This window comes from Saccopteryx leptura, chromosome 6, assembly GCF_036850995.1.
Source record: "Saccopteryx leptura isolate mSacLep1 chromosome 6, mSacLep1_pri_phased_curated, whole genome shotgun sequence".
Taxonomy (NCBI): domain Eukaryota; kingdom Metazoa; phylum Chordata; class Mammalia; order Chiroptera; family Emballonuridae; genus Saccopteryx; species Saccopteryx leptura.
In genome coordinates, this window is record NC_089508.1 from 69,622,113 (window position 1) to 69,648,522 (window position 26,410).

Below are 26,410 nucleotides of genomic sequence, written 5' to 3' on the forward strand. Positions count from 1 at the left end.
AATATTCAAAGTAATGCAGAACAAGAACCTACAACCAAGACTACTTTATCCAGCAAGGCTATCATTTAAAATCGAAGGAGAAATAAAAAGCTTCCCAGACAAAAAACAACTCAAGGAATTCATTACAACCAAACCAATGCTGCAGGAAATGTTAAGGGGCCTGTTGTAAACAGATCAAAGTGGGAAAAGAATATAGCAAAAAAAGAATACATCTTTAAAGAAGAAAATGGCAATAAACAACTACATATCAATAATAACCTTAAATGTAAATGGATTAAATGATCCAATCAAAAGACATAGGGTAGCTGTGTGGATAAGAAAACAGGACCTATACATATGTTGTGTATGTACAAGAGACACACCTTAGAACAAAAGACACACATAGATTGAAGGTAAAAGGATGGAAAAAAACATTTCATGCAAACGGAAATGAAAAAAAAGCAGGGGGTAGCAATACTTATATCAGACAAATTGGACTTTAAAACAAAAGATATAGTAAGAGATAAAGAAGGCCACTACACAATGATAAAGGAAGTAATCCAACAGGAAGATATAGCTATTATAAATATCTATGCACCTAATATAGGAGCACCCAAATATATAAAGCAGACTTTGATGGATTTAAAGGGCGAGATTAACAGCAATACTATAATAGTAGGGGATTTCAATACCCCACTAACATCACTAGATAGATCCTCAAGAAAGAAAATTAACAAAGAAACAGCAGACTTATTGGAAACACTAGATCAACTCGATTTAATAGATATCTTCAGAACCATTTATCCTAAAGCAGCAGAATATACATTCTTTTCAAGTGCTCATGGTACATTCTCTAGGATAGACCACATGTTAGGGCACAAAAGTGCTCTCAACAAATTTAAGAGGACTGAAATCATATCAAGCACTTTCTCCAATCACAACGGCATGAAACTAGAACTGAATCACAACAGAAAAGCTCAAAAATTCTCAAACACATGGAAACTAAATAGCAGGTTGTTAAATAATGAATGAATTAAGAATGAGATCAAAGAAGAAATAAAAAAATTCCTAGAAATGAATGACAATGAGCATACAACAACTCAAAATTTATGGGACACAGTGAAGGCAGTGCTGAGAGGGAAGTTCATAGCACTACAGGCACACTTTCAGAAGCTAGAAAAAGCTCAAATAAACAACTTAACCCTGCATCTAAAAGAACTAGAAAAAGAACAGCAAGTAAAGCCCAAATGTAGTAGAAGGAAGGAAATAATAAAGATCAGAGCAGAAATAAATGACATAGAGGCTAAAGAAACAATACAGAGGATCAATGAAACTAGGAGATGGTTCTTTGAAAAGGTAAACAAGACTGATGAACCTTTAACTAGACTCACCAAGAAAAAGAGAGAGAGGACTCAAATAAATAAAATTAGAAATGAGAGAGGAGAAATAAGAACTAACACAACAGAAATACAAAATATTGCCCTGGCCGGTTGGCTCAGCGGTAGAGCATCGGCCTAGCGTGCGGAGGACCCGGGTTCGATTCCCGGCCAGGGCACATAGGAGAAGCGCCCATTTGCTTCTCCACCCCTCCGCCGCGCTTTCCTCTCTGTCTCTCTCTTCCCCTCCCGCAGCCAAGGCTCCATTGGAGCAAAGATGGCCCGGGCGCTGGGCATGGCTCTGTGGCCTCTGCCTCAGGCGCTAGAGTGGCTCTGGTCGCAATATGGCGACGCCCAGGATGGGCAGAGCAGCGCCCCCTGGGGGGCAGAGCACCGCCCCTGGTGGGCGTGCCGGGTGGATCCCGGTCGGGCGCATGCGGGAGTCTGTCTGACTGTCTCTCCCTGTTTCCAGCTTCAGAAAAATGAAAAAAAAAAAAAAAAAGAAATACAAAATATTGTAAGAAAATACTATGAAGAACTGTATGCCAAAAAACTAGACAACCTAGATGAAATGGAAAAATTCCTTGAAACATACAATCTTCCAAAAATCAATCTGGAAGAATCAGAATACCTAAACAGACCGATTACAACAAATGAGATGGAAACAGTTATCAAAAAACTCCCAACAAAGAAAAGTCCGGGGCCCAATGGCTTCACAACGGAATTCTAACGAATATTCAAAGAAGAACTAATTCCTATCCTTCTCAGGCTATTTCAAAAAATTCAAGAGGAAGGAAGACTTCCAAGCTCCTTTTATGAGGCGAGCATAATTCTGATTCCAAAACCAGGCAAAGACAACACAAAGAAAGGAAATTATAGGCCATTATCTCTGATGAATATAGATGCTAAAATCCTCAACAAATTATTAGCAAACCGGATCCAACAATATATGGAAGAAATCATACACCATGATCAAGTGGGATTTATTCTGGGGAGGCAAGGCTGGTACAATATTTGTAAATCAATCAATGTGATTCATCACATAAACAAAAAGGATAAAAACCATATGATAATTTCAATAGATGCAGAAAAAGCATTTGATAAAATCCAGCACCCATTCATGATCAAAACTCTCAGCAAAGTGGGAATACAGGGAACATACCTCAACATGATAAAAACCATCTATGAGAAACCCACAGCCAACATCATACTCAATGGGCAAAAATTAAAAGCAATACCCTTAAGATCAGGAACAAGTCAGGGGTGCCCCCTTTCACCACTCTTATTTAACATGGTCCTGGAGGTCCTGGCCACAGCAATCAGACAAGAAGAAGAAATAAAAGGCATTCAAGTGGGAAAAGAAGAAGTAAAACTATCATTATTTGCAGATGATATGATATTGTATATAGAAAACCCTAAAGTCTCAGTCAAAAAGTTACTGGACCTGATAAATGAATTCAGCAAAGTGGCAGGATATAAAATCAATACTCAGAAATCAGAGGCATTTTTATACACCAACAATGAACAGTCAGAAAGAGAAATTAAGGAAACAATCCCCTTCACAATTACAACCAAAAAAATAAAGTACCTAGGAGTAAACTTAACCAAAGAGACTAAAGACTTGTACTCGGAAAATTACAAAGCATTGATAAAAGAAATCAAGGAAGATACGAACAAGTGGAAGCATATACCGTGCTCATGGTTAGGAAGAATAAACATCATTAAAATGTCTATATTACCCAAAGCAATCTATAAATTCAATGCAATACCAATTAAAATACCAATGACATACTTCAAAGATATAGACCACATATTCCAAAAATTTATATGGAACCAAAAGAGAACACGAATAGCCTCAGCAATCTTAAAAAAGAAGAATAAAGAGGGAGGTATCACACTTCCTGATATCAAGTTATACTACAAGGCCATTGTACTCAAAACAGCCTGGTACTGGCATAAGAACAGGCATATAGATCAATGGAACAGTACAGAGAACCCAGAAATAAACCCACAGTTCTATAGACAACTGATATTTGACAAAGGAGGTAAGGAAATACAATGGAGTAAAGACAGCCTCTTTAACAAATGGTTGGGAAAATTGGACAGCTACCTGCAAAAAAATGAAACTAGATCACCAGCTTACATCACTCTCAAAAATAAACTCAAAATGGATAAAAGACTTAAATGTAGGCCGTGAAACCATAAGCATCTTAGAAGAAAACATAGGCAGTAAGCTCTCGGACATCTCTCAGAGCAATATTTTTGCTGATTTATCTCCATGGGGAAGTGAACTAAAAGACAGGATAAACAAATGGGACTATATCAAACTAAAAAGTTTTTGCACAGCTAAAGACAACAAGAACAGAATAAAGAGACAAACTACACAATGGGAGAACATATTTGACAATACGTCTGATAAGGGGTTAATAACCAAAATTTATAAAGAACCTGTAAATCTCAACACCAGGAAGACAAACAATCCAATCCAAAAATGGGCAAAAGAGATGAATAGACACTTCTCCAAAGAGGACATACAGATGGCCAATAGGCAGATGAAAAAATGCTCAACATCACTAATCATTAGAGAAATGCAAATTAAAACCATAATGAGATATCACCTCACACCAGTCATAATGGCGTTCATCAACAAAACAACACAGAATAAGTGCTGGCGAGGGTGTGGAGAAAAGGGAATCCTCCTGCACTGCTGGTGGGAATGCAGACTGGTGCAGCCACTGTGGAAAACAGTATGGAGATTCCTCAAAAAACTGAAAATCGAACTGCTTTTTGACCCAGCTATCCCACTTTTAGGAATATACCCCAAGGACACCATAGAACGGCTCCAAAAGGAGAAATGCACCCCCATGTTTGTGGCAGCATTGTTCACAATAGCGAAGATCTGGAAACAGCCCAAGTGTCCGTCAGAGGACGAGTGTGTTAAAAAGCTTTGGTACATATATACTATGGAATACTACTCAGCCATAAGAAATGATGACATTGGATCATTTACAATAACATGGATGGACCTTGATAACATTATACGGAGTGAAATAAGTAAATCAGAAAAAAAAACTAAGAACTATATGAATCCATACATAGAAGGGACATAAAAATGAGACTCAGAGACATGAACAAGAATGTGATGGCAACAGGGGTCGGGGATGGGGGGAGGGGGGATGGGGTGAAGAAGGAGAGAGGGGTTGGGGGAGGGGAGGGGCACAAAGAAAACCAGATAGAAGGTGACAGAAGACAAGTTAACTTTGGGGGAGGGGTATACAGCACAATCAAATGTCAAAATAATCTAGAGATGTTTTCTCTCAACATATGTACCCTGATTTATCAATGTCACTGCATTAAATTTAATAAATAAATTAAAAAAAATACCAATGACATACTTCAAATATATAGAACAAATATTACAAAAATTTATATGGAACCAAAAAAGAACACGAATAGCCTCAGCAATCTTAAAAAAGAATAATAAAGTGGGTGGTATCATACTTTCTGATATCAAGTTATATTATGAGCCTATCGTACTTAAAACAGCTTGTACTAGCTTAAGAAGAGGCATACAGATCAATGGAACAGAACAGAGAACCCAGAAATAAACCTACACCTTTATGGCCAATTGATATTTGACAAAGGAGGGAAGAGCATACAATGGAGTAAAGACAATCTCTTTAACAAATGGTGCTGGGAAAATTGGACCTGCAAAAAAATGAAACTAGACCACCAATTTACACCATTCACAAAAATAAACTTAAAATGGATAAAAGACTTAACTATAAGTCATGAAACCATAAGCATATTAGAAGAAAACACAGGCAGTAAGCTCTCCAACATCTCTCGCAGCAATCTATTTGCTGATTTATCTCCACTGGCAAGTGAAATAAAAGACAAAATAAACAAATGGGACTATATCAAACAGAAAAGCTTTTGCACAGCTAAAGACAATATGAACACAATAAAAAGACCAACCACACAATTGGAGAACATATTCGACAATATGTCTGATAAGGGGTTAATAACCAAAATTTATAAAGAACTTGTAAAACTGAACACCAGGAAAATAAACAATCCAATTAAAAAGTGGGCAAAAGAAATGAATAGACACTTCTCCAAAGAGGACATACAGATGGCCAGTAGGCAGATGAAAAAATGATTAATATCACTAATCATTAGAAAAATGCAAATTAAAACCACAATGAGATATCACCTCACACCTGTCAGAATGGTGCTCATTAACAAAACAATACATAATAGGTGCTGGCGAGGATGTGGAGAAAAGGGTATCCTTGTGCACTGCTGGTGAAATGCAGATTGGTGCAGCCACTGTGGAAAACAGTATGGAGATTCCTCAAAAATTAAAAATCGAACTGCCTTTGTACCCAGCCATCACTTTTAGGAATATATACAAAGAAGACTATATCAATGATTCCAAAGGAGAAATGCACCCTCATGTTTATGGCAGCATTGTTTACAACAGCCAAGATCTGGAAACAGCCCAAGGGTCCGACAATGGACGGATGGATTAAAAAGCAGTGGTACATACACAATGGAATACTATGGGGCCATGAAAAAGGAAATATTACTTTTTGCGACAACATGGATGGACCTGGAAATTATTATGCTAAGTGAAATAAGCCAGGTAGAGAAAGAAAAATATCATATGACCTCACTTATTTGAGGAATCTGACGAACAATAGGAACTGAGGAACAGAATAGAGACAGGGGCAGGATCAAAGGATCTAGAGGGAAAGTGGACAGAGGGAAAGGGGATGATAGGGTGATAGGATGGGATGAGAGCAGAAAAGCAAATCCAGGAGGGAAGAGGGAAGGGTGTTATGGGGAGGGAGACAGGGCAGGAATGTACCAGGGAACACGGGGGAGAAGAGGATGTATTCGGGGGGGATGCAAGAATCTATGTAAACACAATAAATTAAGATATATTTCATGTTAAAAAAAATTAAAATGGAACTGCCTTTTGACCCAGCCATCCCACTTTTAGGAATATATCCCAAGAATACCATATCACTGATTCAAAAGGAGAAATGCACCACTATGTTTATGGTAGCATTGTTTACAACAGTGAAGATCTGGAAACAGCCCAAGTGTCCGTCAGTGGATGAGTGGATTAAAAAGCAGTGGTACATATATACAATGGAATACTATGGGGCCATGAAAGAGAAGGAAATCTTACCTTTTGCGACAACATGGATCAACCTGGAAACTATTATGCTAAGTGAAATAAGTTAGGCAGAGAAAGAAAAATATCATATACCCTCACTCATTTGAGGAATTCAATGAAAAATGTGAACTAAAGAACGGAATTGAGACAGAGGCGGAATCAAAGGGATCAGAGAAAAAGAGGACAGAGACAAAGGGGATGATAGGATGGAATAGTCCTGAAGGGAAGGAGGGAGGGTGCTCTGGGGAGGAGGGCAAGGGAGATTTTGAGAGGAATATGGGGGAGGGTGGGATGCATTCGGGCAACACTAGAATCTATGTAAACACAATAAATTAAAATCTATAAAGAAAATAGCAGCTGTCATTAAGCAAATGCCTTCTTTATGATAGGGTAGTACCAAGCAATTTGCTATGAAAAACAATTGTAATCTAAAATAAAAACTGACATATACAAATCAGCTGATGCTTAGCAGGACCCAAAATAACTTGAGCAGCCATCTTATCCATTTCAAAAAGATAATGAAACATGGAGAGTTACCTGGGGTGAGTTGCATAAATACCGAAGCAGTTCACCGATATACTGAATGACAGTGACATTATATTTTCTGCAGTCATCCCAAAACTGGCTGGCTGAAAATTTGTTTCGCAGAACAATAGTAGCACCTACAAAGAAGGCACAGAAAATGTTAGTAAAGAAGTGCTACAAAACCAAACTAAACCAAACCAAACCAAAACAAAACAAAACAAAAAACCCCAACTTCCCAATTACATTTGTTACTTTGAAAGGTAGGAACTTAAATATTATATTCATCAGTAAGTGTTGAGTCCAATTATATTCAATGCAAAAAACCCTTCCAAAAACAAAAGAACAAATGAGACCTGGTTTTAGCCTATGAGAGTTTACAACTTAGTCAGAGGAAGACATGTAAAAAAATCTTTCCAATAAAAGTCAGTGTGCAATAAATGAGAGGTTCAAATGAAACCCTGAGGGGATGCGAGTGTATGTGTATACATTAATTCTGCTTAGGCAAGGGCTGAGAACGGCATTTTTTTTGAAGAGGTAGGATTTTAATTAGCTCTTGAGAAATGAATATGAGGAAAGATGAGAGAATCCCAGGCAGAGGAAAAAGCATGAACACATAGACAGGGTAGTCCAGAAGGTATTGGAGGATAGCCAAGACTCACTTGGCCTGTAACTGGAGTGTTAAAAAGTGGGTGGCCAGGAGGAGCAGCTAGAGGTGCAGAGCTTGGAAATGCCAGGTGGAGGAACCAGACTTGATTTTGTGAGCAGTGGAGAGCTAGGTTCTTGAGCAAGCAGAGAATTCTTCTTTGTTGGGGGAGGTAGACAGAAAATGGTTCCCAGAGATGTCCATATCTTAACCCTTAGAACTTGTAAATATGCTATTTTACATGGCAAAAGATGTGATCAAGTTAAGTATTTTGAGATGGGAAGATTATCCTGGATTAACTGGGTGTGCCCAATGTAATCATAAAGGCCCTTATAAGAGAAAGGCAAGAAGGTCAAAGGCAGAGGAGATGGGATAATAGAAACAAAAGGTTAAAGTAATATGCTTTGAAGATGAAATAAGGGGCCATGAACCAAAGAAAGCAGGCAGCCTCTAGAACAGGGGTGGGGAACCTATGGCTTGCGAGCCAGATGTGGCTCTTTTGATGGCTGCATCTGGCTTGCAGACAAATCTTTAATAAAAAAAAAAACACGTTAAAAATATAAAACATTCTCATGTATTACAATCCATTCATTTCCTACCACTCATGTTCATGGTTGCGGGTGGCTGGAGCCAATCACAGCTGTCCTCTGGGACAACACCAAATTTTTATTGGATAATGTGTAACGTACACAGGTTGTTGTATGGCTCTCATAAAATTACATTTTAAAGTATATGGCGTTCATGGCTCTCTCAGCCAAAAAGTTTCCCGACCCCTGCTCTAGAAGCTAGAAAAGGCAAGGAGATAGATCCTTCCCTAGAGCATCAAGAAGAAAGGCAGCCTTGCTGACACCTTGAATTTAGGACTTCTGACCTTCAAAACAGTAAGAGAATAAATCTGTGCTATTTTAAACCACTAAGTTTGTGGAAATTTGTTGTAATAGTAATAGAAGACTAATACGATGGGTAAAAAGAATGTATCTATCCTATTCAACCTAATTAGAGGCATGAAATGTAGCAAAGTGAATTAAAAAACCTCACAAATATTTTTCATATTACTGTAGTTTATTTTTACTCCTACATATATAAAAGTTTAATGTTTTCAAAAAATATTTTTTAAAGATTTTTTTAATTTATTGATTTTAGAGAGAGAGAGAGAGAAAGAGAAGGTGCAGAGGAGGAGCAGGAAGCATCAACTCATAGTAGTTGCTTCTTATAAGTGCCTTGATTGGGCAAGCCCCAGGTTTCAAACTGGCGACCTCAGCATTCCAGGTTGATGCTCTATCCACTGTACACCACAGGCTAGGCAAATAAAAGACATTAAAAAAATACTATTATTTTTCTTCTTTATCATGTATTTTTGCTGCTTAAGCAAACATATAAGTGACTGACTTGTCCCTCTGGGAGCCTCAGAGTCACCCTGTTCTTAAAGGGCCTCCTAGCAGTATGATCAGGCCCAGTTTTTTATAATAAAATACCACTTGGCAGAATTTTTTTTTTTAAGTGAGAGGCGAGAAGATAGAGAGACAGACTTCTGCATGCGCCCTAAATGGGATCCACCTGGCAACGACTTTCTGGGGCCAATGATTAGACAAATCAAGTTATTCTCAGCGTCCGGGGCCGATGCTTGAACCAATCGAGCCACTGGCTGCAAGAGGAGAAGAGAGAGAGAAGGGGGAGAGGGAGAGGAAGAGAAACAGATGGTGGCTTCTCATGTGTGCCCTGACCGGGGATTGAACCCGGGATGCCTGTACGCTTGGCTGTCGCTCTACCCACTGAGACAACCAGCCAGGGCCAAAATTGTTTTTATTTATAATAAAATACTGCATGGCAGAAGAAAATTAAGTTTTTTAGCTTGGAGCATTAGAGATGGTTTCCTGGAAGAGGTAGGTATTAGAATGAGCCTTAATGTAGAACAGTGGCATCAATCCTACTGAAAGAAGAGTGGATGGTATTCTAATTTGATTGGTAAAATCTGAGAAGGAAAGAGAAGAGGTCACAGGCCAGCTTTTTGACCAGAGCTGAGGAGCCATAGGGAGAGAAGAATGAAGTAGAATGAGGACAACTGAAAGAGAAGTCTAAATCAGATGCTAATGGAGGCCAATATGCAGATTTCTGAAGATGGAAATAATGTTAGAGAATTATTATGGAATATAAGAATTTATGATTTTTTTTTAGAGAGAGAGAGAGAGAGAGAGAGAGTGAGGGAGAGAGGAACAGACAGGGACAGACAGACTGGAAGGGAGAGAGATGAGAAGCATCAACTCATGGTTGCGGCACCTTAGTTGTTCATTGATTGCTTTCTCATACCTGCCTTGACCATGTCCAGCCAAGCCAGTGACCCCTTGCTCAAGCCAGAGACCTTGGGCTCAAGCCAGCAACCTTGGGCTTCAAGCCGCTGACCTTTGGGCTTGACATGGGGTCATATCTATGATCCCACGCTCAAGCTGGTGAGTTTGCGCTTGAGCTGGTGACTTCAGGGTTTCAAACCAGGGTCCTCAGCACCCTAGACTGATGCTCTATTCACTGCACCACCATCTGGTCAGGCTAAACTCAATGGTCCTAACCTAGTTACAGACCTCAAATTTTTTTTAAGGTTTCCTCCTTGACATCCCTGAACAATTATAGCATTATATTACTAAACAGATATGAAAAAATAGAAATTTTAGATACCTGCTTGCCATGTTATTAACATAGAATTAAACACTTTCCTAGCACATAGAAGAGTAGCCAAATTTATAACTTCTTTTTTCTTTCTTTTTGTGTGTGAGAGAGACAGAGAGAGACAGAGACAGAAAGGGAGAGAGATGAGAAGCATCAACTCATAGTTGTAGCACTTTAGTTGTTCATTGATTACTTTCTCACATGTGCTTTGATTGGAAGGCTCTAGCCAAGCCAGTGACCCTGTGCTCAAGCCAGCAACCTCTTGGGCTCAAACCAGCAACCATGGGATCATTTTGATGGTCCCATGCTCAAACTGGCGACCCTGCACTCAAGCTGATGAGCCCATGCTCAAGCCGGCAACCTCGGGTTTTGAATCTCATCTGTGTCCTAGATTGACGCTCTACCCACTGGGCCACCACTGGTCAGGAGAATTACTTTTTCTTATGAGTAGCTACAAATGTGTATTGACCTCTAATGCCCTGTTGAGAGAGAAAGCTTACCAGCTGTAATGCATCCAAATAGGCCAATCATAAGTGCAGCACTGTGGTACAAGGGCAGAGTGGTATAGATGATATCATCTTTCTTAACACCACTTATATAACAGAAGCGGGTTCCATACCACAGGCGATGATGATTGATCACTGCAGCTTTCGGGAGACCTTTGCAAAGATAGAAGAGAAGGCATGAGTGAGCCAGACACATGGTCTGGAAGAAAAACCCGGCTTAAGAAGATTCATCCTCAGGTGATTAGAGAATTGCAGAGAGGAGGGCCATGATCAGTTAGACCAGGAGTTGGCAAATTTTTCCATCAAGGACCAGACAGTAAATGGTTTAGGCTTTTCACAGTCATATAGTCAATGTTACATACAAGTACTCTGATATTATATTGTAGTTGATAGCAGCCAAACACATAAAGCAGCGATTTTCAAACTTTTTCATCTCATGGCACACAGAAACTAATTACTAAAATTCTGAAGCATACCAAAAAATATATATTTTGCTCATCTGACAAAAAAATAGGTATATTGATTCATTCATAACGTACTACTATTTGTTGTGTTGGCTGTTGTCATTATTTTATTTGACAAGAAAAGTCAGTGCCCCTGACTGAATAAACAGTTACTGCATGTTTTAAAAATTCTTGTGGCATACTGGTTGAAAATTGTTGACATACAGGAATGAGTGTGGCTGTGTTCTGATAAAGCTATTTACAATAACAGGTATGTATGTGTTTGTGGTGTGAGTGACTGTATGTGTGTTTTGAGGGGCTATACTTGGCCCATAGGCCAGAGTTTGCTGACCCCTGTGTTACATGGTTATTACTATAGTAATTTTAAGAGAAAAAAATAAATGGCTATTGGATTTCTGCTTTGTGCCTACTACCACCATGCAGTTTTCAAAATTTCATTTAATTTTCATAATTAATGAGATAAGAAGTATATTCTCTAATCCACAGATAAGAAGGCTGAGATTCAGAGTAAATAGTTTACCCATGCCATCACCTTCCTGCATAACCACTTTTATGATTTCTTATGTACTCTTCTGGAGTTTCATTATAGATATATGTAAATGTATATATACATATATATTCAATTACGAACATCTGCTCATATCTTCTTGCCCTTTCCCCCCATTTAAAAAATAAAAACACTCTTCAGCACTTTCCCCCCTCCATTTAACAATCTCAGAAATCTGTCCATATCTGTAAATAGAAATTGCCCTTATTTATTCATGTATTTATTCTCTCTCTCTCAGTCGCATCCTTTCTATGTGTATACTAGAATTTATTTACACTACTTTGCTATTTCACATGATACTGCAGTAAATAAGCTGGTCCACATGGTAGGTCATACTCTGAATGATATTGCATCTATATGACACATTTGCTGAAGTGAGATTGTAGGGTCAAAAGACATGTCTTTGTCATTTGATAGCTACTGCCACATCGCCAGTTATAAGGACTGTCCCTTTCTTCCCTCTCCTTAGCAATACATGCATGTACATGTTTCCTCATAGCCTTGCCATGGTGTGCTCTCCCGTGGTAGAATTTTTGCAAATCTGAAAGGTAAAAATCGGTATTGCAGTGTACTTTAGTATCCTACACAGTAAGTACATTTGTATTTTCTTAACTATAATTTATGTACTGTATTTTCCCATGCATAAAACGCACCCTTTTTCGAAAATTTGGGGTCTAAAAACTGGGTGCGCCTTATACAGTGGTTGTAGAATTTTTTATGTTCATTTTCTGTGTTTTTTTTTTTGTTTGTTTGTTTTTTGTTTTTTTTTTGCGTGGATGAGGAGTTGTATGAATTTTATGATAAATAAAACTTGAGTTCAATAACTTTATGTAATACATTTTTTTTTTCAAATTTCAAGCCCCAAAATTAAGGCACGTCTTATACATGGGGAAATATGGTAACTTTTTTGTAAGACTTTAATGAAAGGATATCCTTTTTATTTATTTAATTTTTTGGGTAGGGACAGAGAGACACAGAGAGAGGGACAGATAGGGACAGACAGACAGGAAGGGAGAGAGATATGAAGCATCAACTCTTCATTGTGGTACCTTAGTTGTTCATTGATTATTTTTTTATATGTGCCTTGACTGGGGGGCTACCACCAAGCCAGTGACCCCTTGATCAAGCCAATGACCTTTGGGCTCAAGCCAGCAACCATGGGGTCATGTTTATGATCCCAGGATCAAGCCAGTGACCCGTGCTCAAACTGGTGAACCTGTGCTCAAGATGGATGAGCCTGAGCTCAAGCCAGTGACCTTGGGGTTTCAAATCAGGCCAGGACAACAGGGTTCTTGTTGTTGGTATGTAGAAGAGAGATAAAGAGGTTAGTGAAAAATAACCAAAACAGTTGTTATGGTGGATGAAATTTGGCACCGAGTAGGTTTTAGGAATCCCAGGCCGATGCTCTATCCACTGCACCACCGCCTGCTCAAGCGAAAAGATATCCTTATACTCTTTCCCACTGAAGGTCGATTTCATTGAGGAGGGCATGATGTCATTACTAAGGGGTTGGGCTAGAGTTTAAGACCTGAGTGGGTAAGTTGGCTTTGTGAGGAGAAATGCAGTTCACTGTACACTCAGACACTTCAATACTTGGTGGTAGCTTAGCCCGTTTGCCTAAAGAACAGCAATTCATTGTAGGGCAAACCAGTGTGGCCAGCAGACTACCATCATTGTAAACAAAATTCTAAATTCATTTTCTCTGACAGTGGGATAGTGGTACTGCATTAGAACTTAATGCCCCATTCTATACTAATATTATGAAATAGAAGAAAGCATCAATAAACCAATTGTATTCACCATGGAAAAGAAATCTTCTGGATAGTAAAAACTCTGAATTATATAATTTTAAAAAAGATATATATAGCCTTGGCTGCTTTGAAGTACTTTCAGTAACTTCCTTTTTTTTTTTTTTTTTTTTTTTTAATAGTCGGAAGAGAGGAAATAGTGAGACAGACTCCTACATATGCCCCGATTGGATCCACCCAGCAACCCCCATCTGGGGCTGATGCTTGAATCAATTGAGTTATTTTTTAGGGCCTGAGGCTGATGCACTCAGACAAACCAAGCTATCTTCAGCAGCCAGGGCTGATGCTCAAACCAATTGACTGCAGGAGGGAAAGAGTGAGACAAAGGGAGGAGGGATGGGGAGAGAAGCAGATGGTCACTTCTCCTGTGTGCCCTGACCAGGAATTGAACCTGGATGTCCATAATCCGGGTTGATGCTCTATCCACTGAGCCAACTAGCCAGGGCCTTTAGCAACTTTCCTAATTTAAGATTTTGTAGAAATGAAGAAATAAGAATGTTTGGTAACCATTATACAATTTTGTGTTTATGACTGCTTTTGAAAAACAGGAAAAACATTCTGTTTTCCAATTGCTTAAATGAGTTCTTTGAGTTAGTGTTTACAAGGGTAACTTAGCAAAATTTTATTCAGAGATAAGAAGAAAAGTTAAAATAAAACAAAACAAAACAAAAAAACCCAAAAGAACATTTGAAAACCTAACCCAAAACTTAACTCCTTCTTTAGGATAGATTTATTTCTTTCAGAATTCTGTCTTTATTTTTACCTGTGGTTTCAGAAGTATAAATGTATAAGGCAGGAGTGGAAAAAGTGACATCAGACCTCCATGAGTCTTCCAAGTAAATCTTCCAATCAATATGAATTCTGAATTATGGGGTCAATTAAGGAATGTTGATTCTCATTTTCTCCCTAGAATGTATTTCATTTTTTTTTTTTTTGTATTTTTTTTCTGAAGCTGGAAACGGGGACAGTCAGACAGACTCCTGCATGCGCCCAACCGGGATCCACCCGGCACGCCCACCATGGGCAACGCTCTGCCCATCAGGGGGCGATGCTCTGGAGGCCCCTCCCAGGTGTCGCTCTGCCGTGACCAGAGCCACTCTAGCGCCTGGGGCAGAGGCCAAGGAGCCATCCCCAGCGCCTGGGCCATTTTTGCTCCAATGGAGCCTTGGCTGCGGGAGGGGAAGAGAGAGACAGAGAGGAAGGAGAGGGGGAGGGGTGGAGAAGCAGATGGGCGCTTCTCCTGTGTGCCCTGGCAGGGAATCGAACCTGGGACTCCCACACGCCAGGTCGACGCTTTACCGCTGAGCCAACCAGCCAGGGCTGTATTTCATTTTGACTCCCCAAACTTGCATTGTGAAGATGTTCCATACTTGTCTATTTAATATTAAGACTAGAATTCCCTGTCACTAACCGAGGGCTTGTTTTATCTCAATTATTTCCCAAAAGTTTCCAGCTTAATTTTACCATTCTCTTAAAAACTGAGGACAAAGTCTCAAGTTTGAAGGTAGTGTTTGTATGTGGTGGAAGCATTTGGTTAACTATGTCATCCTACCATTTTGTTGGCAATGCAGTATATCACTTTTGGGAGTAAGAATAGTATACCTCTTAAGAGTGGTGGTAGAATTGTACGAACAGATGTCACTAAGCTCCTAGGAGAGTGCCTAGAATATCCTATCCTTAATATTTATTACCTGTTCCATATAGCAGTGTTCCAATAACACTGTTAACTGGCAGTGATTTTTCTTAGTGGCTCATAAAAATAATGGTGCAGCTTACAGCTGAAGGCATCCCAGTTTGATGAAATACAGTATCTTAGGGCCCGAGCTGAGAGCCATCCTACACCTGTAGCAACAAGTAGCTCCTATTCAGTATTGCATGGGAAACAGTAGTCAAAGCATTTATATAAATATAACCCCATTATCGTCCTATAGTCTTCTCTGGTGTTCCATTTATAATTGGTTACACATTTCCTATGGACTCTGGATGTAATCAAGATACAAAGAAAACCCAGAGGACAATATGACTTTTGGTGATGGGTATGCAACATAATTGAATGACAAGATAACCTGGAGATGTTTTCTTTGAACATACGTACCCTGATTTATTAATGTCACCCCATTAAAATCAATAAAAATTTATAAAAAAAAAAATTCCTAAAAATCTACCCAGTGCCAAATTTCATCCACCATCACAACCGTTTTGGTAATTTTTGGTTTACCTCTTTATCTCTTCTACATACCAACAAGGGGGAAATATGCAAGCTTGGAGAAACCCAAAAGGGATCATATGCTATGAAATAAGATCCGTTCCCAGAGGCAAAGAGCTAAATCCCCTGAAGTATTAGTTATCTGATAAGCTTTGTCAAAAAAAAAAAAAAAAAAAAACAACCCAAAAAACAAAACAGCTGAAAACCTAACCCAACATTTAACTCCTTTTTTGGGATAGGTCAATTTCTTTTAGGATCCTGTCTTTATTTCTTTACCTGTGGTTCCAGAAGTAAAAATGTATAAGGCAGGAGTGGAAAAAGTGACTTCAGACCTCCATGAGTCTGGGGTAGGGTCGGCTGATACTTGGTCCACTTTGTCTAGGAGGGAGCCAACCCCATCTGTTTTGGAAGTTCTGCTCACATAATAGATGGACACATCATCTTTCTTCAGGCTTGGCAGCACCTCTTCAACAGCAGCTTGTAGTTCTTAATTGAATAAGAAAACAAATCCAAATAAATTAAATTAATCCACTGAAGTTCTATTATAGTGCAACAATTTTCACAGTAATTTTATTTTCAGCATAATTTTTGCTAAGCTGCATAGACATGACAGCTAGTGCTTAAAGTTATACATTTTTAATATGGAATTTGCCACATTTGAAATATCATAAGATTCCAATATTTGAGGGAAGGTTGGGTTTTGATAATTTTTCATAAACAGTAAGTGGTGGGTTAAAATCTGGACAAATAAATGGGCTTATGGGTAAAAATCAAGATATATAAGTGTATAAGTTATATACATATTTGGTATACATTTCAAAATATTCCAGAAATAAATTTATTTATTTCCAATATGTGCCCCATAGGATTAGTAATGAAAAATAATTTTAAGAAAGAAGAGAAACGAAAATAAAAAAGCCACACTAATTAACAAAGATGATGGCAGTTGGCTCATAAAAAATATTTTTTTACACATCAGTAACAGATAGTTCCATGAGGAAGCTTCAGCTTATCTGAGAAATAAGCTTCCTTTGTCCGGGTAATTTTATAAGCACATTCTCTGGTTTGAGGAAAAAACAGAACTGATTGTCATGTTTTCACCATGGGTCATAATACAGTAGTGGACTGTTACAATCATTTAAAGTGACCAGTGTTCTTAAAAGTGAAAAAAGAATGAAATAGAAATTTTAGGGCACGTCACACATAGTAAAATGTAGGTATTGCTTTTTAAAAGTTTTTTTTTTTTAAGATCTTATTTATTCATTTTAGAGAGAAGAGAAAGAAAGAGTTAAAGAGAGAGAAGGGGGGAAGAACAGGAAGTATCAACTCCTATATGTGCTTTGACCAGGCGAACCCAGGGTTTTGAACCAGAGACCTTAGCATTCCAGGTAGACACTTTATCCACTGCACCACCACAGCTCAGGCTGCTTTATAAAAATGTTGCTTTGGTTATGTGAGTGTGTGGGTATTGGGTCACACACAAATGCATTTTTTACTGTAGGTTAAGGTCAAGGTCCAAACATTTTAGAGACACCGATTTAATATGCAAACCACATTTCATCTTTGCTACTTGGATTTCTGTGCCCTTAAATCATAAGATGAGGTAGGTGGTCCTTTAGCTTCCTTGTCTTGAACTATGATAACTGAAGTGAATACGCTTATTCTTAATGGGAAGGTGACTCAGTATCCAGGGAATTACTTTGGGGATGCTATTTCTAGGTCATTTATATGCTTTGTTTTTCAGATGTTTGTGTATAATGTCTCCATCAAGACAAGAACTATCAGCTGGATGGATGCATTTAAAAATTTTAAGAACATTTTAATCAAAGGATTCATGGACCTGATAAAAATAAAGCAAATAGTACAAAAAGGTTTATAATGAAAACTAGCAAGCTTTCACCCCATCCCTCCTCAGAACTAAACCTGTTGCCTACGTGCAATCACTTCAGTTTTTTAATTAGTTTCTTCTGGTAATCACCTCTTCATCTGCAAATATACTTTTCCTGCTACTTCTTGCTCTCTTAATTTGTATCCCCACCCTCATTTTTTCGTGCCCACTCCCAACAGTTACTGTGTTCACTTTATGTTGTGTGGGTTAATGGTATTTACAGTTACTGTGAGAACAGTTCTGTCTTTCCTGGCTTTGTCTATGCGTTGGCTCTAGAAGCTGAAAACCAATAATCAGAATTGACAAGATATTGATTATGCAAATAATTATTCACACTAGTCACATTTCCTTTCTTGAGCAGCTTTCTCCTAGAGTTTCTAATGGCTATCATTCCTCATTATTATTTTTTTGTTTATCTTCTTCTTTCCCAAGTGAGAAGAGGGGAGATAGAGAGACAGATTCCCACATGTGCCCCAACTGGGATCCACCTAGCAACCCTGTCTGGGGCCAATGCTCAGCCCATCTGGGGACATGCTCATAACTGAGCTATTTTTAGCATCTGAGGCAGAGGCTCCATGAAGCCATCCTCAGTGCCCAGGCTGATGAGCTCAAACCAATTGAGCCATGGCTGCAGGAGGGAGAGAGAGTGAGGGAAGTGGGAAGGGTGGAGAAGCAGATGGTTGCTTCTCCTGTGTGCCCTGACTGGGAATTGAACCCGGGACATCCACATATTGGGCTGACGCTCTACCACTGAGCCAACTGGGCAGGGCCAATGGCTATCACTCTTTACTGTACTTTTTGCCTCAGTTCTTTTTTCAACGTCTATCAGAGCAGTTTCTTTCTTTTTTTTTTTTTTTTATCCTCCTTTACTCTTTTTTTTTTTTCTGGTTGCTCTATAGTCCTTAAGTACTTTGGGAAGATTACCAACAACATTATTGTTATAAAAACAGGAGTGGCAATAACATTCCATCCCTTGGCACTGCTTTGGCTCAGGTGTTCATTTCCTACCTCGATGATCTCAATAGCCTCCTGACCATCTCCTTGCCTCTAACCTCTCTGTGTTTCCATCTTATCAGCTACACTACCACCCAGCTCCTTGTAACTGCCTTGTGTAAAATCCTTCGGTGTCTGCTTGTTTGTTGTGAAAGAATCCACTCTTCTTATGCAGCATGCAGGTCCTGATTCACATGTCTACCTTGCTGTTTTTCTGATGTCATCTCCTACTTGCTACCTCTTGTCCCCTTTCCTCTAACCCAAACTACCTGTGTGAACTGAATGTACAAATACTCTCACATCTCATTTCCTTTGTCCAGGTAATTTCATCTGCTTAGAATGTCCTTTCATCCCCTGGCCACCTGGAAAACTCCTGCTCATTCTTCAAGACTCAGAGTCACTTCTCTCTGTTGCCTTCTCACAGAGCCAAGCTGGTGCTTCCCACAGGAAATCTGCATATAGTACGCAGTGTGATGTGCTTCAATTTGTTTTCTCCTCTACAGACAGTGAACACTTTAACCCAGAGGTAGAGAACACTTCTTTTCTGTAGCCCACTGCTAGAGGTAAACTGGGAGGTAAACACCTCTGGGCCAGGGAGAGATTGGGTCTAAATGGGTTTTCCCAAATCAAGATACATTTTATTTATTTTTTATTTTATTATTAAAAATTTTCCCCCATTGATTTGGGAGGAGGGGAAGGAAAGAGAGAGAGAGAAGCGCTAACTCATTGTTCCACTTAGTTGTGGCATTTAGCTGTGCACTCATTGGTCGCTTCTTGTATGTACACTGACTGGAGATTGAACCTGCAAGCTTGGTGTGCCGGGATCATGCTCGACCTGAGGAGTGAAGGTAAGATTATATCTGTGCCCTCATCTTTGACCAATGTCAGCACTGGAAAATTAACTGCTTCCATGAAAGCGAGGTCACTACTGTTGTCCACTCCTTAGATTCTGAGTCTTTATTTTCTCAATAGTGGATGTCTCTTCAGTAAACAGTTTAAAAAATTACTATCATTTTAAATCCAGACTGCTGTTGTTCTTACATAGTAAAACTTTTTTTTTTCTTTTTAGCAAGAGAGAGAGAGACAGAGAGAGAGAGAGAGACAGAAAGAGTGAGAGAGAGCTAGACAGGAAGGGAGAGAGATGGGAAGCATCAACTCATAATTGTGGCATCAACTCTTAGTTGTTCACTAATTGTTTTCTTATATATGCCTTGATCAGAGGTTCCAGTCAAGCCAGTGATCCTTCGCTCAAGCCAACGATCTTTGGGCCATGTCTATGATCCCATGTTCAAGCCGATGACCCTGTGCTCAAACAGGTGAGCCCGTGTTCAAGCTGGATGAACCCTTGCCCAAACCGACATGGGGTTTTGAACCTGGGTCCTCAGCATCCCAGACCGATGCTTTATCCATTGCACTGCCTCCTAGTCAGGCTAGTAAAACTCTTTAATGAAGCTTTTAATGAAGCATCTCATTGTTACCAACCTGATGAGAACTACCTCGCCCTGGCTGGATAGAGGTTAATTAGAACATCATCCTAAAACGCCAAGGTTGTTGGTTTGATTCCCCGGTCAGTGCACACACAGGGTAAACAATGAATGCATAAATAGGTGGAACAACAAATCAATGTTTCTCTCTGTCTCTCTTTCCCCTCCTCTCCAAAATCAATAAATAAATTAAAGGAAAAAAAACTGCCTTAGGATCCTCTTGCCTGATATACCCCCTCCCCAATTGCACTTACCCGCCTCAGTTTCAAGGCGCCCAAGGAGCCTTCATTCTTTGCTCTCCTCCCCTCACAGCATTTTGCAGTTCTTCCAGCCTACTTAGCACATCCTCCCGGATGTCACAATTGTGTGTGTATGCATCTTAGCTTTTTTGCTTGATGGTAGTAAGATCCCTGGCAATTAGCTTGTACCTTGTGGGGACTCTCTAATTGTTTCTTGATTTGAAATTAAATTGTACTATCTGTTTTTCTCAATCTAACCTCGAAAATCTGTATGATGACACTTCTTGGACTTGACACTAATTTTATATTTAAATTCTTCTGTTTTTAGAAATTATGGCCCTGGCAGGTTGGCTTGGTGGTAGAGCATAAGCCTGGCATGTGGATGTCCCGGGTTCAATTCACAGTCAGGGCACACAAGAGAAGCGACCATCTGATTCTCTTCCCCTCCCTCTCTCTCATCCTCTCTTGCAGCCAGTGGTTGACTGGTTCGAGCGAGCATTGGCCCCAGGTGCAGTGGATAGCTAGGTTGATTCAAGCATTGGCCTCAGATGGGGCCTGCGGGGTGGATTCTGGTTGAGGGCGCATGTGGGAGCCTGCCTCACTATCTCCCCTTCTCTCACTTAAAAAGAAAAAAGAAAGAAAGAAATTACAATGACACAGTATCTTTGAAAATTATTGAGCCTGACTGGTGGTAGTGCAGTAAAGTTGACCAGAAATACTGAGAATGTGGTTAAAAACCCTGGGGTCCCTGCCTTTGAGCATGGGCTTATCAGCACCAGGTCACTGGCTTGAGTGGGGGATTGTCCACATGATCCCAAAGCTCACTACCTTGATCCCAAATGTTGCTGGCATGAAAAGCTCAAGGTTGCTGCTGGCTTGAGCAAGGGGTCACTGACTCAGCTGGAGTCCCCCCCCCCCCCCCCCCCGGTCAAGGCACATATGAGAAGCAATCAGTGAACAACTAAAGTGATGCAACTATGAGTTGCTGCTTCTCATCTCTTTCCCTTCCTGTCTCTCTTTCTCACTCTCTCTCTTTCTTGGAAAAAAAAAAGAAAGAGAAAAAGAAAACAAAAGACAAAATAATTGGAAGTATTTTCCTATATCACATTGCTTAGCAGTGATTTTCAACCTTTTTTTTTTCACGGCACAAACACACACTAATAACTAAGGTCAGTGCCCCTGACTAAATACAACCATTTTCATCTCATGGCACAAATAAATTAGTTACTAAGGAAGAAGAGGTCAGGGCCCCTTTTTCTTTAGTAATTAGTTTATGAGTGCGTGAGAAACAAAGGTTGAAAATCACTGGCTTAAAGGAAGGTTCAGTTTAGTTTTTCACAACCTTCAAAAACAAGTCAAATTTTATCATCTCTCTGGACCTTAGTCTTGCAACAGAAAGAACCTTTAACTGTTACTAAAGCCTTGTACAAGAGTAACGGCTAGACTGGGAACCTTGCATGGCTTTGTTGAGTTAGACAGTATAGACCTTGCCAGTAAGCTGATGGAGACCTGGTTTATCCTTCTAATAAAAAAGCTAGTTTAGTGACAATCTTAAGGCTAGCAGAAACACAAAAAGAGCAAATTTACTATTTTAGGGTCTCTTTTGGATGTTTTCACAAAATAACCTATACTGTGTGAAATTAATTATACTTTCCTGTCTTTCTTATATTCTATGTCTGGGAAATTGCTTGAAAAAAACTACCAGACCAACAAGTTGGTTTCTACAATATCAACACAACTAATACAGGTTCAAACAGGTGAAGGCATTTTCCCCATGTGATTATTTACACCATAACCCACCACAAAGAAGGGTCCTAAAATGCAATGCAGAGAGAAAATCATTCCCTGGGACATAGCTGCTTCTGTTGGATGCAGGGAAGTGTTTGTGAATCTTTGTCTTTTGGTAAGTATAGTAAATTCTGAAGAAATAATTGAGTAAAGAAACTCTTGATAGGGTTGAGGCCTGTTAAGCTTTACAGAGTCCCCCGATCTTATGACAACTGGATCAATCCTCATGATAACTACCATTGCACTGGTTCTTCACATACTCTCCAGAACTTGACACAGTTGGAACTCAGGAGCTTTTACTAGCTCACTCATGAGCTCCGAGGCGGAAATTCAAAGCGCAGAACCAAACCTTATCGAATTGTCACCACTACAATAGTTTTGAAACTCCTCATCTTTAAGGACGATGTTTAGATGGTGTAATAGAACAAAAAGTGCCGTAGACATGAGGAAAAATTGGGTTCTGTTCCCAGCCCTCTGTTGCTAACTAACTGTGTGGCCCCAAACAAGTGATGGCACTCCTCTGGGACTTTGTTCAACTATGAAACAAGCGGAAATTAGACCGATCACTTCTCAAAGTCTAGTCTTCAGACCATTTGCTTCAAAATCATCTGGGGATGGGGTAGAGCTTGTAAAAATACACATTCCTAAGTCCCTCCCAGCAGAGTCTTTCTGAATTAGTGGTTTTTGGGGGTGGAGTTTGGGAATAAGTTTTTCAAAATAAAATTTCTTTCTTTCTATTTTTTTACTGAAGTATAACACATTCATTAAAGTTGAGGATATAGGATTAGAATAACTATAAGATTCCTTCTAACTTTAAAGAATTCTAAGAATTAGTCGATTCAGCACATTTACACCTGGGTACATTTACTCAGCATGTAACTTTGGACTCTGTGTTGCCTCCTTTGCAGGAACAGTGTCTGGTCAGAGTGCAATTCTGCACAGTATGCAATTGTCCCACAGTGATTTGGAAGAATAATATTGTACAAATGTGTGGCCTCTCTCAAAGGTCAGTTTACTAGAAAGTGCCATAAGTCCACTGGTTCAAATTCTATCTGAATGTCGGAATTTCATTATATTCTCCATGTAGAATAACCTAAACATAATGCTCAATGGCAGAGGACTGTTGCCTGGGTGAAGACGATATCTGATTGTATTTCTGACCTGAAATTCAGAACCAAACTCTATTATGGTCAAGCTTAGCTTGACTATCCTCATAGGGGGCCTGGGATATAGTCATGTGCTACAAAATGATGGTTTGGTGAATGATAAGCCACATACACAATGGTGGCATACCATAGAGCCTAGGTGTGTAGCAGGTTTGTGTCAGGGCACTCTATGATGTTCATGCAATGACGAATCACCTTACAATGCACTTCTCAGAACATACTCCGCCGTCATACAACCCCTGTCTCTACTATGCAGTTTAACAGTATTTCAATCCCTCCTGAAGTGGTACAAAGATCACTGCGCTAATAACTTCCCTCTGAATCAACTGGTAAAGTAATAGATTTAAGAGAATCTTCCAGTTCCTAAGTAGCAGAGTTGTCTCTTTTCCCAGGCAACTCAAAACTCTTGAGAGTTTTCTTGAAAGAACCTTGCCCTTCAAATAACTTTGCTGCCTTTAAAACCATCCCCGATCTTAAACTTTTATATAAAGCCTTCATTTATTCCGGATAATTTATATTATGCTACAGGAAACAGATGTGAAAGTTTCCTGGTTTCTCTCAAGTGAATAGACATCTCCTCATTTTGTGACACTTGGCTAACTGCTTAGCTTGCCCCAGTTTCCTCAGCTATGAAATGAATGGGGAGAGTGGAGATGCATGCTTGACCCCTTCCAACTCTAATGCTTTACAGCCACATAGAGGATGGAGCACGACTCAGAAAATCATGGACTTTGAAGTTGGGATAGATCTAGGTTGGAATTTTAAGCCTCAGTTTCTTCAGCTCTATAATGGGGTAATGAAAAGTTATCTCTTAGGGTAATAAAAGCATCCAGCATAGGGCTTTGTACAGAAACACAGTCCAAAAAGGTGAGGCTCCCTGGCTCCCTATCCCTCCACGTCTTTCAGCCCACTCCTCACTCGCTTCCTCTTACTAATAGAGTGAGAAGCAACAGCTGGTCCTTATTCACATGATAATGATAAACTTTCTGGGAACGGAAAACCAGCCGTCTTGTGGGTAACAGGTTCTTGGTTTATTCTTTCCTGGTCACCACTGTAGCATGAAGTTACTTTACCATTTCAGGACTTGATGAAATATGGCAGGAGGTAACAAAAGAACCAAAGGTCACTATTGCTAAAGACACAAAAGAGGTTCACCAGGGCACTGCAGCAGATTTCCAAAGTCTTCTCCTTGGGGACAGATAGGGTCATCTCTCTGCAGTGAGAATCCAGGGAGGCTAATAGCACTTGAGAACTGGAAGCAGCCTTGAAAACTGCCTCATGACGAGGGTCAGAGAGGGAACTCATTTTCCCATGATCATACAGCCAACTCAAGCAGCAGAGGTGAGAACAATTTTCGGATCCACTGGCATTGACAGTCAAGACCCTCTCCATTGTAAGCCCTCACCTCTCTAGCCTCATGGTCTCATCTATAAAGTTCTACCTGTTATGAGAATTAAAAACAATGCCGTACGTATGTGCTTAACACAGTGCCTGAAACAGCTTCCACAACGCTGGCTCTAGGAATCGTTGATTAGCATTTGGAGGAAAGGTTGCCTTGTTCTCCCTCTACACCTCCAGGTCTGACTGAACCCGCACCTCCACCCCCAGGGCCCCCAAACAGGGGCGAACGGTCCCCGGGCTCACCTGGCGAGGCCAGTAGCACCTTCGCGCCGCAGCCCTTGAAGCAATGCAACAGGGACTGCGCGCGGATGTTGCAGTTGAGGCACGCCACGGTACAGCCCAGCTTGAGCAGCCCCAGCCCCAGCCACACGTAGGCCGGCTCATTGCCCATGAAAATCGCCACGCAATCTCCTTGGCGCAGGCCAAGGTGGTCGCGCATCGCCCGAGCCACTTGGTTGCTGCGTCTGTCTACCTGCGCATAGGTGAGCGTCTCATCGCGGAAGAGCAGGAGAGGCTTGTGCGGGTCCCGACGCACATTGTCCAAGAAGGCGAACAGGACGGTGCGCACCGGCCGCCGCCGCCCGTAGCTGCGCACCTGTCGGGCCGCGTTGGCCAGCCGCAGGAAGTAGCTCGTGTCCTGGAAGAAGTAGGGACAGCAAAGGTTCAACAGCAGCGGCAGCAGCAGCAGCCCTAGCAAGGCCGTGTAGATAGCCGGCAGCATGATGGTGACAGTGCCTCCGGTCCCCGAGAGGGGCGAGGGCGCGCTGTGGGAGTGCAGCGCGGCGGCTGGGCGAGCTCCTGGAGGACCGCGCGTGGGCTGCTCGAGGGCGCGCGGCTAGGCTGGGGCGACGGCGCAGTTCTTGGGCTGCCAGCACCTTTGCGGGCTGTGGGGCAGGTGCAGCGGCGTGTGAGCCGCTGGAGGTTCCTGGCACGACCTGCCGCCTGAACCCGCCCCTCGTAGGGGTGCAGCCACCTGCGCTCCCGGCCCGCCCCTGCTGCCGTCCCTGGGCAGTTAAGGCGGCTCGCTGGGATCTTGGACTAGCTCCGTCTGAATCTGTAGGTCTCGGGTCAAGTGGCGAGTTTTGCGATGTAACACCTCGGAGCCGCAGTTTCCTTATACAGATGGTGATGGTAAGACTCACTTAGCGAATATTCAGAAAATTAGAGGAGATAATGCAGGCATAGGGTTATTATTTATTGCTACCATTGATAAAGTGCCTTATAGACCTGACTTATTGCTAGTATCAATGAAGTGCCTTATCAATGCGGGCCAGTCCTGTTACTTATTGGGAGTGGGTATCAGGTGCACAGCCAAATCAGAATCCCAGTTCTCTTTCCTGATCCTGGAGGCTTTGAGCCTGGTCTTTCTTTGTTTCTCGGATTTGCTAACCCCCCTCTCTCCGCCCTCACCCAACCCCAGCCCAATTTCCAGGTTGTCTCCTGAGGCAAGGATTTCAAGATAGAACAAAAGCATCGGAGACTGTCCCTTTCCCTTTACCCTGTCGCAGGCGCGAGGTGAATGAGGACCGGAGGCTCTAGTCCAAGTTG

General features: G+C 40.7%; 1 protein-coding gene across 1 annotated transcript in view; it reads right to left on the reverse strand.

The window, feature by feature from the left end:
- SLC27A2 (solute carrier family 27 member 2) overlaps window positions 1–25,809 on the reverse strand; it is a 64,707-nt gene extending 38,898 nt beyond the window's left edge. Inside the window, exons 1-4 of the mRNA XM_066388298.1 lie at window positions 25,106–25,809; window positions 16,180–16,389; window positions 10,873–11,031; window positions 7,081–7,205 (exon numbers count right to left, since the gene is read on the reverse strand). Coding sequence (XP_066244395.1) covers window positions 7,081–7,205; window positions 10,873–11,031; window positions 16,180–16,389; window positions 25,106–25,583 — 972 coding nt within the window. The 5' untranslated portion in view covers window positions 25,584–25,809. The remainder of the gene's footprint in view (window positions 1–7,080; window positions 7,206–10,872; window positions 11,032–16,179; window positions 16,390–25,105) is intronic.
- Between the last annotated feature and the right edge of the window lie 601 nt (window positions 25,810–26,410).